General features: G+C 38.2%; 1 protein-coding gene across 1 annotated transcript in view; it reads right to left on the reverse strand.

Annotated features, from left to right (window-relative positions):
• The window catches only part of LOC132335482 (uncharacterized), a 76,997-nt gene that overhangs the window by 40,554 nt on the left and 22,365 nt on the right, over nucleotides 1-14,078 (reverse strand). The window contains exons 16-32 of the mRNA XM_059862059.1: nucleotides 13,217-13,489; nucleotides 12,052-12,207; nucleotides 11,417-11,601; nucleotides 10,481-10,663; nucleotides 10,255-10,346; nucleotides 9,905-10,074; nucleotides 9,477-9,636; nucleotides 8,348-8,427; nucleotides 7,623-7,803; nucleotides 6,389-6,544; nucleotides 5,040-5,173; nucleotides 4,770-4,928; nucleotides 4,017-4,197; nucleotides 3,339-3,550; nucleotides 2,622-2,810; nucleotides 1,610-1,749; nucleotides 64-226 (exon numbers count right to left, since the gene is read on the reverse strand). Coding sequence (XP_059718042.1) covers nucleotides 64-226; nucleotides 1,610-1,749; nucleotides 2,622-2,810; nucleotides 3,339-3,550; nucleotides 4,017-4,197; nucleotides 4,770-4,928; nucleotides 5,040-5,173; nucleotides 6,389-6,544; nucleotides 7,623-7,803; nucleotides 8,348-8,427; nucleotides 9,477-9,636; nucleotides 9,905-10,074; nucleotides 10,255-10,346; nucleotides 10,481-10,663; nucleotides 11,417-11,601; nucleotides 12,052-12,207; nucleotides 13,217-13,489 — 2,814 coding nt within the window. The remainder of the gene's footprint in view (nucleotides 1-63; nucleotides 227-1,609; nucleotides 1,750-2,621; nucleotides 2,811-3,338; nucleotides 3,551-4,016; nucleotides 4,198-4,769; nucleotides 4,929-5,039; nucleotides 5,174-6,388; nucleotides 6,545-7,622; nucleotides 7,804-8,347; nucleotides 8,428-9,476; nucleotides 9,637-9,904; nucleotides 10,075-10,254; nucleotides 10,347-10,480; nucleotides 10,664-11,416; nucleotides 11,602-12,051; nucleotides 12,208-13,216; nucleotides 13,490-14,078) is intronic.

A 14,078-nucleotide genomic window follows, 5' to 3' on the forward strand; every position in this document is an offset into this window, starting at 1 on the left:
TAAACCACTCATTTGCAGGTTGTTTTGGTATATCAGACTAAAGGAAGTTTTTGGATAACTCACATAGGGGTTTTCAGGTTGGTAACCAAGTATGAGAGTCTGAACTGTTTCCTCCACTCCATTTATCAAAACTCTTGTTTCCATGAAATAGTGCTTTTGCTTTTTGTCAACAGTAAATGTCTCCTGCAGAAAGAAGCTCTGCAGAAAGGGCACTTTAAAAGGATGCCTGGAAAAAAACCCAAGAAATAAACATAGTGTAAAAGATCCTAACAGACAACTACAAAAAGAAATCATGCAGAGTTCAACTTGAACTCCAAAATTATCTGTTACCACCAGGGTGTCAGGTACGGAAGCAAAACACGTAACCAGACATTCAGGAAACTACAGAGCATAATGACAGCTTCATAAAAACTCCACACACTAACTTGAACTTTGGATAGAATTTCCATCCTGGATTTGGTAAATGCCTGGAAGGGCATGGGAGAAGGTGCTGCTCCAAAGTTCTGACATGCATAACCAGCACATACACCTTCTATACCTGCATGGCCAAGGCTTCATTTCAAATAGGGAGTGTCCAAAAGCTCCTGGCAGGTTTGAAAATCTCACCTATCCACATTTTATGCTTTATGTAGAAACAGTATCTACATGCCAAGAATCCTGTGAAACAGATGTTCAGCACTACACAGCTCTAGGAGTAGTTTACTACTTCATTGTAATGGTTTATGGATTTTATTAAATATTTCTGCACATTTACTCAGTCAGACCTCTTGGAAACATGCACGAACCTTCATAGGCAGACACTGGACTGCCTTTATACATGTTAGAATATCTGGTACAGCTCTTGATTTACATATTTTTCTACTGAAAAAACACCATGCACTGTTTTAGTTATCTCTGAGCTGTACAATGGCTCCTAAGGCAGCCTGTGCACTCCTGTTGATGCTGCTGTGCCTTAAGAAAGCTGAGATTTTTCCAGAAGTGATCCAGATGTCTCTCATCGGAGCACACATTTTTACTAAGGCTTTCAGGCTGGGCTTTAGTAACGGATAATTAAGAGAGAAATTTCAGGGACAGCCAATATGTAGGAGTAGCACACTCATTCTCATCAGAAAATGGAAATATATTTCAAAATCTAAACAAGACCATTTGTTACATGTTTTAAGAGGATACCTCTGGCTTTAGAATGACTATATAATGCCTAAGGACTAGGAAAAAGGCACATGGATGGCACAGAGAATCAGATCTGCATTTTGGAACTTCTCACCACATACAAGTTTGGACACACCATAAATCCTGCTGTTTTCAGGAAAGGAGGCTATATGCCTGGCTGAGTTGCCAGCAAACATGTCACAGCACACATGGTCTGTTGCCTTTGACAGCTTTGTTCACTGTCATTTCAACAAAGAGGCCAAAACCTAATGGATGTAAAAAAACAGCCCATGAAGCTGCTGTACTTGAGCAAGTTCAGGGAACCAGAAGGGACAAAGAACAGATTCTGTGCATGTGGCACTCTCACTTTGTAAAGCCCAGAACATTTCCTAAGAGCATCAAGATGCACATTAAATTTAGGCCAAAACATTCTTAAAAGAGAGAAATAATAATACTAAACCTGAAATGAAGGGTTGCACGTTTTTGATAGAGCATCTTCTCCTTCCTCAGCTCTTTTATCTGACCTTCACACTGCAGTATAACAGGCAGACTTTGATAATCTCTCCATTTAATCTTCACAGAAAAGTTTGTCTTCTTAGGCTGCACTCAGATCATGAGACCAGAACAGGAAAGGACAGTTGCATCAGATTAACTGCATTTATATTCAGGAACCTCAATATGGAAACCATGTTGTTCAACAGGGTGCAGCAAGGCTGTCACTTCACAGACAAACCATTTCTGCTGCAGTTAAATCCAGATCTCCATTAATCTCTCAGAGGATTAAGTGCCATCAGTAGAAAACTGACTCCAGCAGAAGACAAATGCCCCTTAATGTATAACTTGAGCGTCACCTACTTGCAACATAAGCAAGCTCTGGTACATAAAAACCGAACTGGATTTTCAAAGCATGGAAAAGTATTTTCAAAGCTATGTTTATAAAAACACTTTTTAAGACTTCCTGCAAAGTGTGAATGGACCAAAGTAACTGATCAAAGAACCTCTTTTGAGGAGAAACTGCTGATTACCCTTCCTGTGCCACAGACATCAAGCAAAGCAAAAATTATTTTAAGACTAGAAGGGATGTAGAGATTAAAATAGCCTATAAACTGGGTTGTTACCATGCTCACTAGCAGGCAAGAGATTCTGATTCTCCAGGAAAACAGAATCTTCTACACCTCTCATACATCTTCATCAAGTTGAGAGTAACCACATCTCCAGCTCTCTTTCTAGTCACGATGTCTCTCTTCAACCCCTCCTCCCTGACTGACTGACTGGGCTCTCTAAGAGGTGAGAAGTACCCCAAACTATGCCACACAAGTTTTTGTTTTCCTTTTGGACCTAGATTTACACTGCAGCCTGTCAAAACAGAAATAGATGCAGTATTGGAAGGGTTTACGTTTCAACACTAGCAATAACATCTTTCAGGAAGAGAGTGCTGAGTCAAAAAAATTCCTTTTGTTTTTCTTTCTCACCATTGGCAGATTCTGATAGCTGGCTGTGAAGTTCAATTCCTGTTTTGTACTCTTTATCTTAAAGCAGAGAAGTTTGGCTCGTTCATTATTCTCCAAATGAATCTCATTCTTCACAAGCTGATTCCACAGAGAGATCATTTCACTATAGCTATGCAGAACATTCCTCCCAAGATGATTAACTGTGGATGCCTGAAAAACAAAGACATTAGTCTGGCTGAGCCAGGACATACAGCATTCCATTGTGTAGCAGCACAGCACAGAGGTGACAGAATGATCATTTACAAGATCTATTAGAAATGTGTGCCATCTTTTCCAGTATCAAAATACTCCAAATTACCATACAGAGTTCAAACTTTATTTTATCTCCTCCAAAAAAGGGAGAGACAAAAAGCTAAATAGTTGATGAACACTCTTTTCTCATTCAAGAATGTTTCTCACATTCCTCCATGGCTGTGCCTGAAGCAGTAGTGACCTAAGGAGGAAAAGCTCATAAAGGAATATCCTAATCATAAACATAAGTCAAATTGCATAGTGACAGAAGTCTATCATATTGCCTAATGAACAGCAACTATGATTAAATCAGTTTTAAATCTCTACTGCATAGCACAGTCTAAAATAAATTAGGAGGAAGCTTAGAAACCACAGAGTCAGGGCATAGTGATAGCACAGAGCCCTGTCCCCAAAGCCATACACCCTGCAAAGCACCATGTCACCAACCTGCAGGTATGTGGTAGCTGGTGTGTAAATGTGAACTCTTCCTTCCTTCTCATTGCCTTGATCATTATAGAATAGTTCCAGTACAAGGTCTTTAATGGAGAGAGCTTTTCCAGCTGTCAGCTGGGATGTCAGTAAATAAGCAGAATGCTGAGGCTGGTGCAGTTTGTGAGCTGTGTACAGGTAGAGCCATGGGGTGTCTATATTGAACCCACCTGCAAGGGACATATATTAAAGCTGACAGAAACACGAGATTTCAAACTACCTGGATTCTAACTCCACTTCAAGACTGATAAGATCCAGGGGTTCCAGAATGAAGCTAAAATGCTACTATCAACCTTTTCTCTTCCAATTGCTAAAATCTCTGGGTTAGATATAATGAAATTAATGTCCTTCACTAGTGTAAATGGAACTGCTGGAAGAGGCCAGCCAACCAGGCCATGATAGGTTGGAGATTATGAAAACTCAGCCAGACAAAGCCACAACAGATGTGATCTACTGCTAGAAACAGTCCTGACTGGAGCAGGAAGATGGGCTGGACAACCTCCAGGATTCTCTCTCTTCCAACAAACATCTTGATCATTCTGTTGCACTCATGCAAAACTGCTCAGAAAAATCTGGCAGCAGCTTCCAATGCCTGCTTTTTAAATCACAGACTGGAAATGGTTTGTGGTACTTCACCTTCCCACTTCTGCAGGCCATTTCTGGATGCATCCTTCCACTGCAGCCCAGCCACAAATGGTACATGGTCATTATACTGCACCTCAAAGTTGGTGCTGCTCTGCAAATACACCTGAGAGGTGTGCAAGTGCTGCAGCTGGGTTCTATAATTCATCTGTTTTTCCAGGACTTGCATGGTAAACTGGAAAAGAAATGAAGCAACTTTAAATAAAAACAAGATCCCATTTTCAGGGCTGTATAAGTTACTCACACACACAGAAGCAGGAAGGTCACAGCTTCTGCTTTTGCACATTTGCTGTTCACTCTATAGATTTTCATGCAAGCTCACCAATTATAGACTGAGGTTTCCTTAAACATGCATTTGTTACAACTGTAGGAGATGCAAAAAGAAAAATGCTGTCATATTCTGAGTTGTGCCCTGCTTCCACATTGTGTCACCAAAGCAGCATTCATAAACGTCTACAATCATTTTATATGAGTTAACAATGCAAAAACCTCAGAGCAAATTACACCCCAACTTTTCCAGTATTTGCAAAATTTATCTTCTAGCAAATGTCAGAGATTCAGTGTCTCTGAGCTAAGACCTCACCTAGCTCAAAATTATTAGGTCTGGGTACTTGCCTTATATTATTAGTCCACATCATACTTTAAAAAAAAAAAGGTTGTAATAAAAAAAATTTCAAAATTTATTCTTAGTCTGTCTGTCTGCTAAACATTTGAAGTGAAGGTCTTACTTTTCAGTGTCACTATTACCTCCATGAAATAGCTGACTACAGATGAACTGGAACTGTTCTTAAAGGCTTGGCTGACCAGCACTTTCTTCTTGTTGTTTATTTCATCCCAATGTTTCCCATAGTTCACTTCCATCTGGGAGGAAATCCAAGATGCAGTCACTTCATGTTTCAGGTGAACCTAAAGAAGAGGACATTGCCTTTTTGCTGTGATCTCTTGCTCATGTTGAGAGCTCTGAGTACAGGTGACACAGGGGTGCCCAGCACACCGAGTGCCTGGCTCAGCACCCACCTGGTGGCTGTAGGTGGGAGCCTGCACACAGTGAAACTCATGGCCCAGCTCCAGCCTGTAGAAGCCCCGTGCACCCATCTCCACTTGAACTTTCTGCTGCGTGCTGCACTCGTGGCAAGGGGTTTTTGCCTCTCCTGCTCAAGTTAAATCACAAAGTTACTTATTCAAGTAAACCAGAATTAATATTTCAAAATGTTAATAGTATAAATCTGGAACTGGCTTCAAGACTTCTATTTATGAGAACATCAAAGTGAGATATGTTTATTTTTACAGCTATATACTTGTGGATTTATCCTATAAATCCAAAGGAAAGCACAAACTTCATTACTTAAACAGAATTTTACCTGGTTGAAGTAAAAGAACTACAAACTAATCATGATCAAGCTTTGCTTTCTTGGTATCACAAAATATTTGATGATTTTTCTGTTACCACCTAGCTCCCAACATCATGACATTACATGACATTTCATCTTAAAAAAAAAACCAACCAAACAAAAAACTTCCAGCCCTTCTGGACACTGAGAAGAAAATTAAAATAATGAATTTGAAGTTCCAACTAATAAGTAGAATAACTTTTTAAAATTAAAAATCCAGTACTTCTGCAAGGAAATATTTGCTGAACACTTCAGGTGGAATAGCTGTCAAACTGGGTTTAAACTAAAGTGTAACTATGCTCCAAGTATCTAACTGCACAATTACATAGCTATAGCCAGGCATCTTAAGGTAGTGTCCAAGTGTTCAGGTATGTTTTGATTGCTGTTGATAAAATACTGTGATCAGCACGCCATTCTTAGCAGAATTATGGGGTCATGCCTACATAGGTTTAAGAAAACTTTATTACTCATATGGCTACACACTCTCTGAAGGTGCAACAGAGTTAGCATAAACAATCCTCCTATAACATTTATCATGATTAGCTACTACAAGGATTCAATACTTTGATATAACTGCACTGATGTTCACCTGCTTTGTCCCACAAAATTTACACAATTCCTATATTGCAACCAGGGGAGCAAAGCCAGCTGCTTCCTAGAAACCACCCCTCATATTACTGAGTGCATGCATGCAATCATTTGAAAACACAAATTAATTAGGAGCAATTCTCACTGAAAAAGTGATTTTTAATCTAATGATGGATATGTTTGTGAAAAGCCCATTTAAAAAAAATTGCTTTTATATGCAGACTCAAAGAGTAAAGTATATCCAACTGAAACAGAAACTTGTTCCAAGTTTCAGATCACAGTTTAAAAATTAACTGAAATCTTTCGACTGTATTCTAAACAGAGGCAAATCTTGTAGGAAAAATGAGTAATACAGAATACTTTTACTTTCCCTGCTTTTCAGTGTACCTAGGAGTCCATATTTTATCTGCAGACCATGAGACCACAATCCCTCGCTCTGCTGGAGAAGAGCGATGGCATGAACTCCAAGAACACCCGGAAGGTGAGCCTCCCCTTCCAACGAGTATTGTCTCTGCTTATCATCAACTTTTTTCTCCAGAAGTGCTACAGAAAGAAGAGAAATTATTATACAGTGATAGAACTTGAAGTTACTTCAGCTAGTCAAAGGAATACTACAGTGGGGAAACCAAAAGGGCATTCAGTCTCTCCACCACTATGAATTCCCTGTGTAGTGAGCAGATAGAAAGACATACAGCTGGGTGTTCAGCATCTTTCTCCATCTCCACAGACAGCCTGCAGATGGCACTTCTCACAACCTGCTTCAAGCTTATTGAAATGCATGCTGCCAAAGCTGCTTCTCAAAGGAAATAAATTCAGACAGACAGATCTTTTAATTAACTAAGCCCTAACGTGTGAACATGTGGATGTTCACCTCTACATAAAGTCAGAGCAAGCCTGTGGCTTTGCAGCAGCACAAGTGGTGCAGCCAAGTTCTTAGGTGCTAGGAGCTTGAAATCAGACCAGAACTGGCTTGGATGCAGTCACTGGCAATCCATGTGAATAAAAATTTCTCCAAAAGATCATCTCCCAAAAAACAAAGTGTCTTCAGCATTCCTTAGTTCTGTTAGTTAGCTCCGTTTCAAAGTACTGTGTAACCCTATGACATTTCAGTCAATAATGAGAGCTTTAGACATAAATTACCTGTTTATTTCACTGTATTATTTTAATTTAAATGTATTGATGTTATAAAAACATTAAGGCTCTCTTTCTGATACTTTCTCTTGTATTTTCCTCTTAGCTTATTTATGAGAAAAAAAGTCTTCAAGATTTTTAGAACAGCAGGTCTTAAGAGACATTCAGCTACAAATATGTGTCTCTGCACTGTTTTGTAGTAACAAAAGTGAAAAACAGCTGTTATTTTTTGGCATGTTTTTATCAAGTAATTCCTTTTATCTTATTTCCTCTACCCTTTCCAACAGTAATTCAAAACAGACTTATTTAAAAATTTCTTTTATTCTGAAATATATATATATGTATTAATTGATGTAGGATAGTAATTTTAAAAAGCAGTCTTTATGGACTTGAAAGGAATTTAAGGAAGAAGTGTCCAAAACCAGGCAACCCTAACAAATAATGGCTCCAGAACTTGCATTTATATGGCAAATACTTACTGTCCTCTAACCTGAAAGAAAGGCAGCTTCCTTCAACAAATTATTCAGAGATACTGAAAAAGCTATCTTCTTGCCAAGCTGTTTAGTGATGTTTCCTGACAAAATGATAGGACTGCTTTGCTTTATCAGCTTTACCTCCAGCTGGGTCCTGTATCTCTGCTCTCCACTCAGCATCTGCAAATCTGCCATTCCCTAGAACAAACAAACAAATCCAAAAGCAACCCCCAAGCCACTGAACAACATAAGTGAGGTTTTAAGAAAGCAATAGTATAGACTTGGGTGTTTCAGAAATGAGATGAGAGGAGGAAGAAAAGACATGTTTTTCTATACATCTAACAATAAACCTTCCACACCCCACAAAGCCTAAAACTTGTCATTGACAAAGAATGGGGAGGAAGGATGGATTTGTTTTTCCAGTTACACAGAGGTCACAGTGGTGCAAGATGCTACTTCCTTCAGTTTCTGCTGGTTTTAGGACTGAAATCACTACGAATGTTACAATACCAGGCCAGAAATTATTAGGGTGTTACAGAAAATACTGGCAGTCTCACAGAAATTTAGGTTGAAAGTTAGCACTGAGTCTATCTCAAAAATATGTAATAAGGAGAACTGGTAATTTCTCTGATGGATTGCTCACAAAACTGTTTTTCAATACGTGTATTTTCTCTGCCTTTCTTTTCTGTGCTTTTATGTAAGTATTCATGCTAGAAGGAGAACTCATGAAATGCAAACATACCTTAATGTAATACACATCTTGGTCATCCACTATCAGCTCCAGGTGTCCAACTCGGGAAGTTTTAGAAAATTCAATTCTCCCTTGGAGAAAAAGAAAACTCTTTACTTTTTCTTTACTGTTCAGTGATGCTTCATAAGATTGTACTTGAAATTATAGATGTTCTTGTTATAAACAATAGATATAGAGAGATTAAAAACATAAATATCAGCTCAAAGGAAAAAAAGGATCAGAATTTGCAAAGGCATTTTGCAAAGTGTCTTCAGAATAAACTAATAATTTTGAAAAGATATTCTGAGGAGAATAATTGAGAAGAGGCAATGAAGCTTTCTCCAAGAAAAACAGCTTAGTTCTGGAATTGATTTAGGTACTTTCCTTAGGCCTGTGCTAAAACTTGTGAGTTGTGCTGTGGAGATATTTCAGGAGCTCAGAACACTGTGCACACAAAGCTTTGCCCAGTGTTGGTACAGCTTCCTTGCAATCCATTTGGAAATAACCAGGATCAAAAAAAAAAAAAAAAAATTTGAGTGGAAAATTCCAAATACATCATATGGTAGAATACATCAACACAAAACATCACTTGACCAGCATGCCAAAGAAGCTGAAATATGTTGTCTATATTATTACCATTAATTTATCAGTTTATATTTCCTCAATGGATTTGTAGATTCAGAATTCTATGTTACACTGTGATTAAAATGTTATTTGTTATTATAATGCATGACAATATCATAGTCAGCACTTCACTGATTTAGCAACAAATAACTTTATCTCATAACTAACAGAACACAGCAAACTGAAACAGTAAGGCAAGATCAGCATATGTAAAGATGTCAGAACAATGCACTATATTCTTTAGCTTTCAATTCATCAATCCTGGTAACAGCTTTCTTCTCTAATATGACTTTATGAACCAGGTACTGAACCTCTGACAGTGCAAAATGTAGTCTTAACCAAGATGCAAACCCCATTGGGAATGGCTGCTATCTGAAGCAGTAAACTGAACAGTTATCGCATAGTAGTTTCAGCATTAGATTAGTGAGTGAAATATGCTGATATTTCTCAGTTAATTGTAATGAAGTTCTCCTAACTGACATTAGCTGATGATCAGGCTCTTAGTTGAAAAACCCACCATCAATCTCAATTTTTTTCTTAGGTTGCATAAATTGGATTCTGAATTTCTTCTGTGGGACACTAAAACTTAGGTCAACACCAACATCTCTTTTCATGTCTGACTTTGGAGTCCCAAGGAAGAAGTGAAAGACACCTTCACTAGGGATCCATGAATTCTCCTGAAAGAAAAAAAGGATAATCACATTATTCATTGGCACACCATTTACAAAACAGTCTCTCACACTGAGACAACAAATTGTGTGTGCTGTTTTGTAGATAAAAAGAGTATATTCCTCCAATCAGCATCAGGAATTTGTGTTCAACATATCTTCCCATATACTGGGAATGGAATGAATAATAACAGAGTTGGAATGCAGAGGGTTGAATATGCAGTACTGAGATACACCAGAATAGCAAACTGTAACTAAAGCCAGAGTCCAGCGGTACCTGAGCTATGTGGTTATAGGCAGCTTCCACCACGTACTGCTGCAGGCCTCGGTCTTGCTTAGTTAATGTCACAGCCACTCTCAAAGGTCCACTGAGGGGGAAAACCAAACCACTGGCTGGGTCAGGAAAGGACATTTCAGAGCACAGCTGCCAGCCAATAATCTCAGATACTAGTGGAAGACAACAGTTGAACATTCAATTAGAACAGCAAACAAAGAAAACACAAAAATGAACATGGCACTGTAGACCTCTTAGAAATAATACATGAAAAAAGAAACTCTAGTGAATAAAATGATCTGGTACAATATTTCAGAATGCCTTTCTAAGACAAACATAATAGCTGGACTCACCTTCCTCCCTAGTGCAGGATCTAGTTTCTGTGTGGTCTTGGAAGACATCTATATCTTCTGTTTCATCCACCATTCTGAAGTAGAGTTTAGAGCTACAACCAAGAATTTTGAACAATAACTTACAACCAATATAGCTAAAGTTACAGCAATATTTAAACAAAATTATCATTTATATTCAAGAAAATTAACAGTTACTGTTTTTGAGGATGCCCTTGCTTAATCTTACCTGAAATTAATTATCTCCATAGATTCTTCTGGAGTGTTCAAGAAAACTTTGAGCTCTTTCCCTTTCTTCACCTGGATTCCCCCATCAAGACTAGTAGAAGTCCTCATTCCTGTTAACCACTTTAGGCCAGCTTGTCCCAGAGTCCCCACAATTCCCATTTGGACAGAAAGCTGAACAAATGCACTGTTGAAAGATTCACGTACATATCCTTCTATGACATGCACTTAATTTAAACCTCTTCAATAAATACACAGCATTTGATGCTGTAACACAGTATATTCTATGATTAAAATCATAAACTATTTTGTTTCAGGAAATAACTGAGAAGACTGCATATACACCAACACACACTTTCTAACATGAATTATAGCTTTACTGTAACTCCTAAGGAGGGGATTTGAATGAAGCGTTCAGCATGAAATATTAAGAAAGGGAAAACAATTAGAACTGAGTATCACAGGGCAAGTTTCTGTCTGTGCAGCACTTAGTAAAGTTTAGTAACCTATTCAGTATGTACAAAAGCTAAAATAGCCAGGTAAGGAAACACAGGGTTAAATTCTCCACTGGTTTGTGCATCCATAACCTGTAACAGCATTATTTGATCCCAAGAAAAATCCACTTGTCACACGTAAAACATTCCAAAAAAAATCAACTGCATGCAACAATTCAGGAGTTTGATTTAGAGACAGAGAGAATTAGTCAGCTTAAACCAGTACTGTAATAACACAGTGAGAGTTCAAAATCAGACAGGCAGGACAGGAAAGCACTGCTACCCTTACACCATGGCAAGCATTCAGCAACAGAAAGATGATGACTGCTTTTGTTCTTCAGGAGTCGCCTAATTAATTAATAGGCATTCACACAAAACTTTCACATTAGTAATTGCTACTTTACATCAGGGCTATGTGAAAGGGACACATTTGCAGCATTTAATACCTTGGCTTGATATATCCATTTAGAAAGAAATTGGACTGTTGTTTGAAATCGGCATTCCCTTTTATTTTTATGTTGATTGCTGCTGAGGCATTGACTGCCAGTTGAACAGGAAAGCCTGAAATTGCTGGAAACTGGAGCTCTTCAGTGGCCAAGCTCATCCTTTTATTAAACTGTACTTCCTGCCCCTGTGGTGAACAAAACCCAAACAAAACCCAGAATATTATTTTGCATAATAGAGTTAGCATTCAATAAATTTGCCAGATATAACTTTTGACTGCATCTGTCTATTGTAAAAGTGTTTTTACCTGAGCTGATCTGGGACATAAAGAAGAAAGCAGCCCAAAACCTGCCTATGGCCATGGCATGAGTCAGACACCAGTCCTACTCTAGTTAAAAAATGAATTTGCATTTAAGCATGGATGGATTTGAATGACAGAAGCAAGAAGTAAGAACCATGAGACAGCAGAACAAATCTTGGCCTAATGTACTGAATGCTGTTTAAACCAAATATACACTGGTGTCTTTTAGAGTTCAATTTAGAGAAATAACAAGTAATATTTTGTATCTTTAACATTTCTGTCAGAAGGCTGTTTCTCAAGATATTTACTTTCAAATAGAAAAAAGGTTCCTTTTACCTTCAGAAGTTTGACAGCCAACTCAGCCAGATTTAAGGAATAATGTTTCATTTGTTTTCTTAAATCTTCACAATCTAAGAAGCTAAGTTCATTTCCAAAGATTTTCATGCTTAGCTCACATTTCAATGCCTCCTTTCTTACTGTTCTCTCAGTGAACTGACATGATTAAAAAAAAAATCAAAAGGAAGGGTGTTATAATTTCCTTTCAAACTCACAATAAACAATTCCTCAATGCAGGCTATGCTATTAGTAAAGAAACATTATGCTCCCTTTTACAAGTACTTTGGAGACCACTTAAGACCCTGGATCAGTAGCTGTTCTTTGCAGCTACACTTCAGCTCCATAGCAAACAAGCTGGCTGCCACTGTGAACACTGGTCATGTCCAGTCCTAAGAGGACAGCCAAAGGAAAAGCATTACAATACATACCCACAAACAGATGAAGCTTTGAAAAATACAATCTCAAAACAACATTAGGGGTGCCTTGATTGCTAAATAAATTGCTAGGAAGTAAAAATTTTACATTTTCTGTCCTTACAATTCTACAATACCACAGCAACACAATATCATGAGCTTACTCTCTAAGAAGAAACCCTAAGAAGATGAGTCCAAGAAGAGTGATAATCTAAGACAAACTAAATGAATCACAGTCCCTGATTTTTCCAGCTAATACATCAACAACTGAAGTCAGTTCTCAGAGCTTCCCTGTTGTGTACATAAAACATAGCTCTCTCCAAAAATGAGTAAATTCTCAAAGCCTCAGTGTAACATCTGACATCAAACTGGGAAGTCAGATTGCAAACCACAGGACTCAGGAACTCAACATCAAGCAGTTTAAAGTGTTACAGCAGTCAATCGACAAAAGGACATCAGCATAAAGGGACCTGAGCTCAGAATAATGAGAGGAAGCCCAAAATACAGGCAACATAATGCCATGGCTGAGTGTCATTGTTTTGAGACAATAAAACAATCTGAAAAAAACCTAAAGATCTGGCTCTTTGCTGCTCCATATTTTCTGCAGCTGTTAAACTCCCTGCAAGAATGAGTTACATGTGCTTTACACAAAGGAGTCACAGTAATCCAGAGCACTTGTCCAGTGTGAGATGGGGCCCAGTGTTTGACTGGGAAATGTCATTAATTTTTCCAAGATCTACAGATTCAGTTACCTTTTTGACTAACTCATTCATCCTACTGTATTTTCTACCAAGACAATTTTGGTTTGCTTTTCTCAGCTTTGGCTTGCTCACAAGATGATCAGCGGGGCTATATCGCTTCAAAGTCGGGTTCTTCTGCTTGACTTTCTCTGCTGCTTCCACTGCAATTTCTGACTTGTGGTTTCCTTCATTAGTGTTTCCAAAAAAATAGTCACTGAAAGTAGAAGATTTCGGCCCAAAACCCTTCTCTATGAGAGCTTCAGCATTCTCCAATCGTACACCAACCTAGTGAAAAGCATGCAGCAGTGAAAAGCCCAACAGTGGCCATGGCCAGTTCTAAACAGAAAATCAAATACACAACCAGATATAACCAACACAAAAGATTTGCCAAGCAAGATCACAGTCTACAAAGTTTTGCATTCTACCTCCCTCAGCATTCAATACTAGATATTCCAGTATTAAATCTTCCCCAAAAAATTAGATATGTAAAGTTCAGTCCAAAATAAAAATCCTTTTTCCTTCAGGTGTTGAGGTCCATTTACACCATAATGGGCCAAAAGGGGATACTGCTATTTTGGCATGCTAAAAACTGTATTTTGACTGGAAAACACTAACACATCCTCTTCATGCTCTCAAATAAGATTCTGTTTGGAAGTTTGCTTAAAACAGAATTACTAACATATACAAATCCAGAGTATGTGGCACTGAAAAAAAATTTTGTTCTCTTGCAAGCTTAAACTTGAGATCTGAAGGCTACATTAAATACTTTCTTTCTTTCGTGTGCACATTGCTACCTGGCACAGCAGGTAAAGATGATGAGGTCACAGGCAGGTCATTGAAATGTGCCAAGCACTGGAAGGTCAATGGAACTAGA

The sequence above is a fragment of the Haemorhous mexicanus genome, chromosome 17 (assembly GCF_027477595.1).
Source record: "Haemorhous mexicanus isolate bHaeMex1 chromosome 17, bHaeMex1.pri, whole genome shotgun sequence".
NCBI lineage: Eukaryota > Metazoa > Chordata > Aves > Passeriformes > Fringillidae > Haemorhous > Haemorhous mexicanus.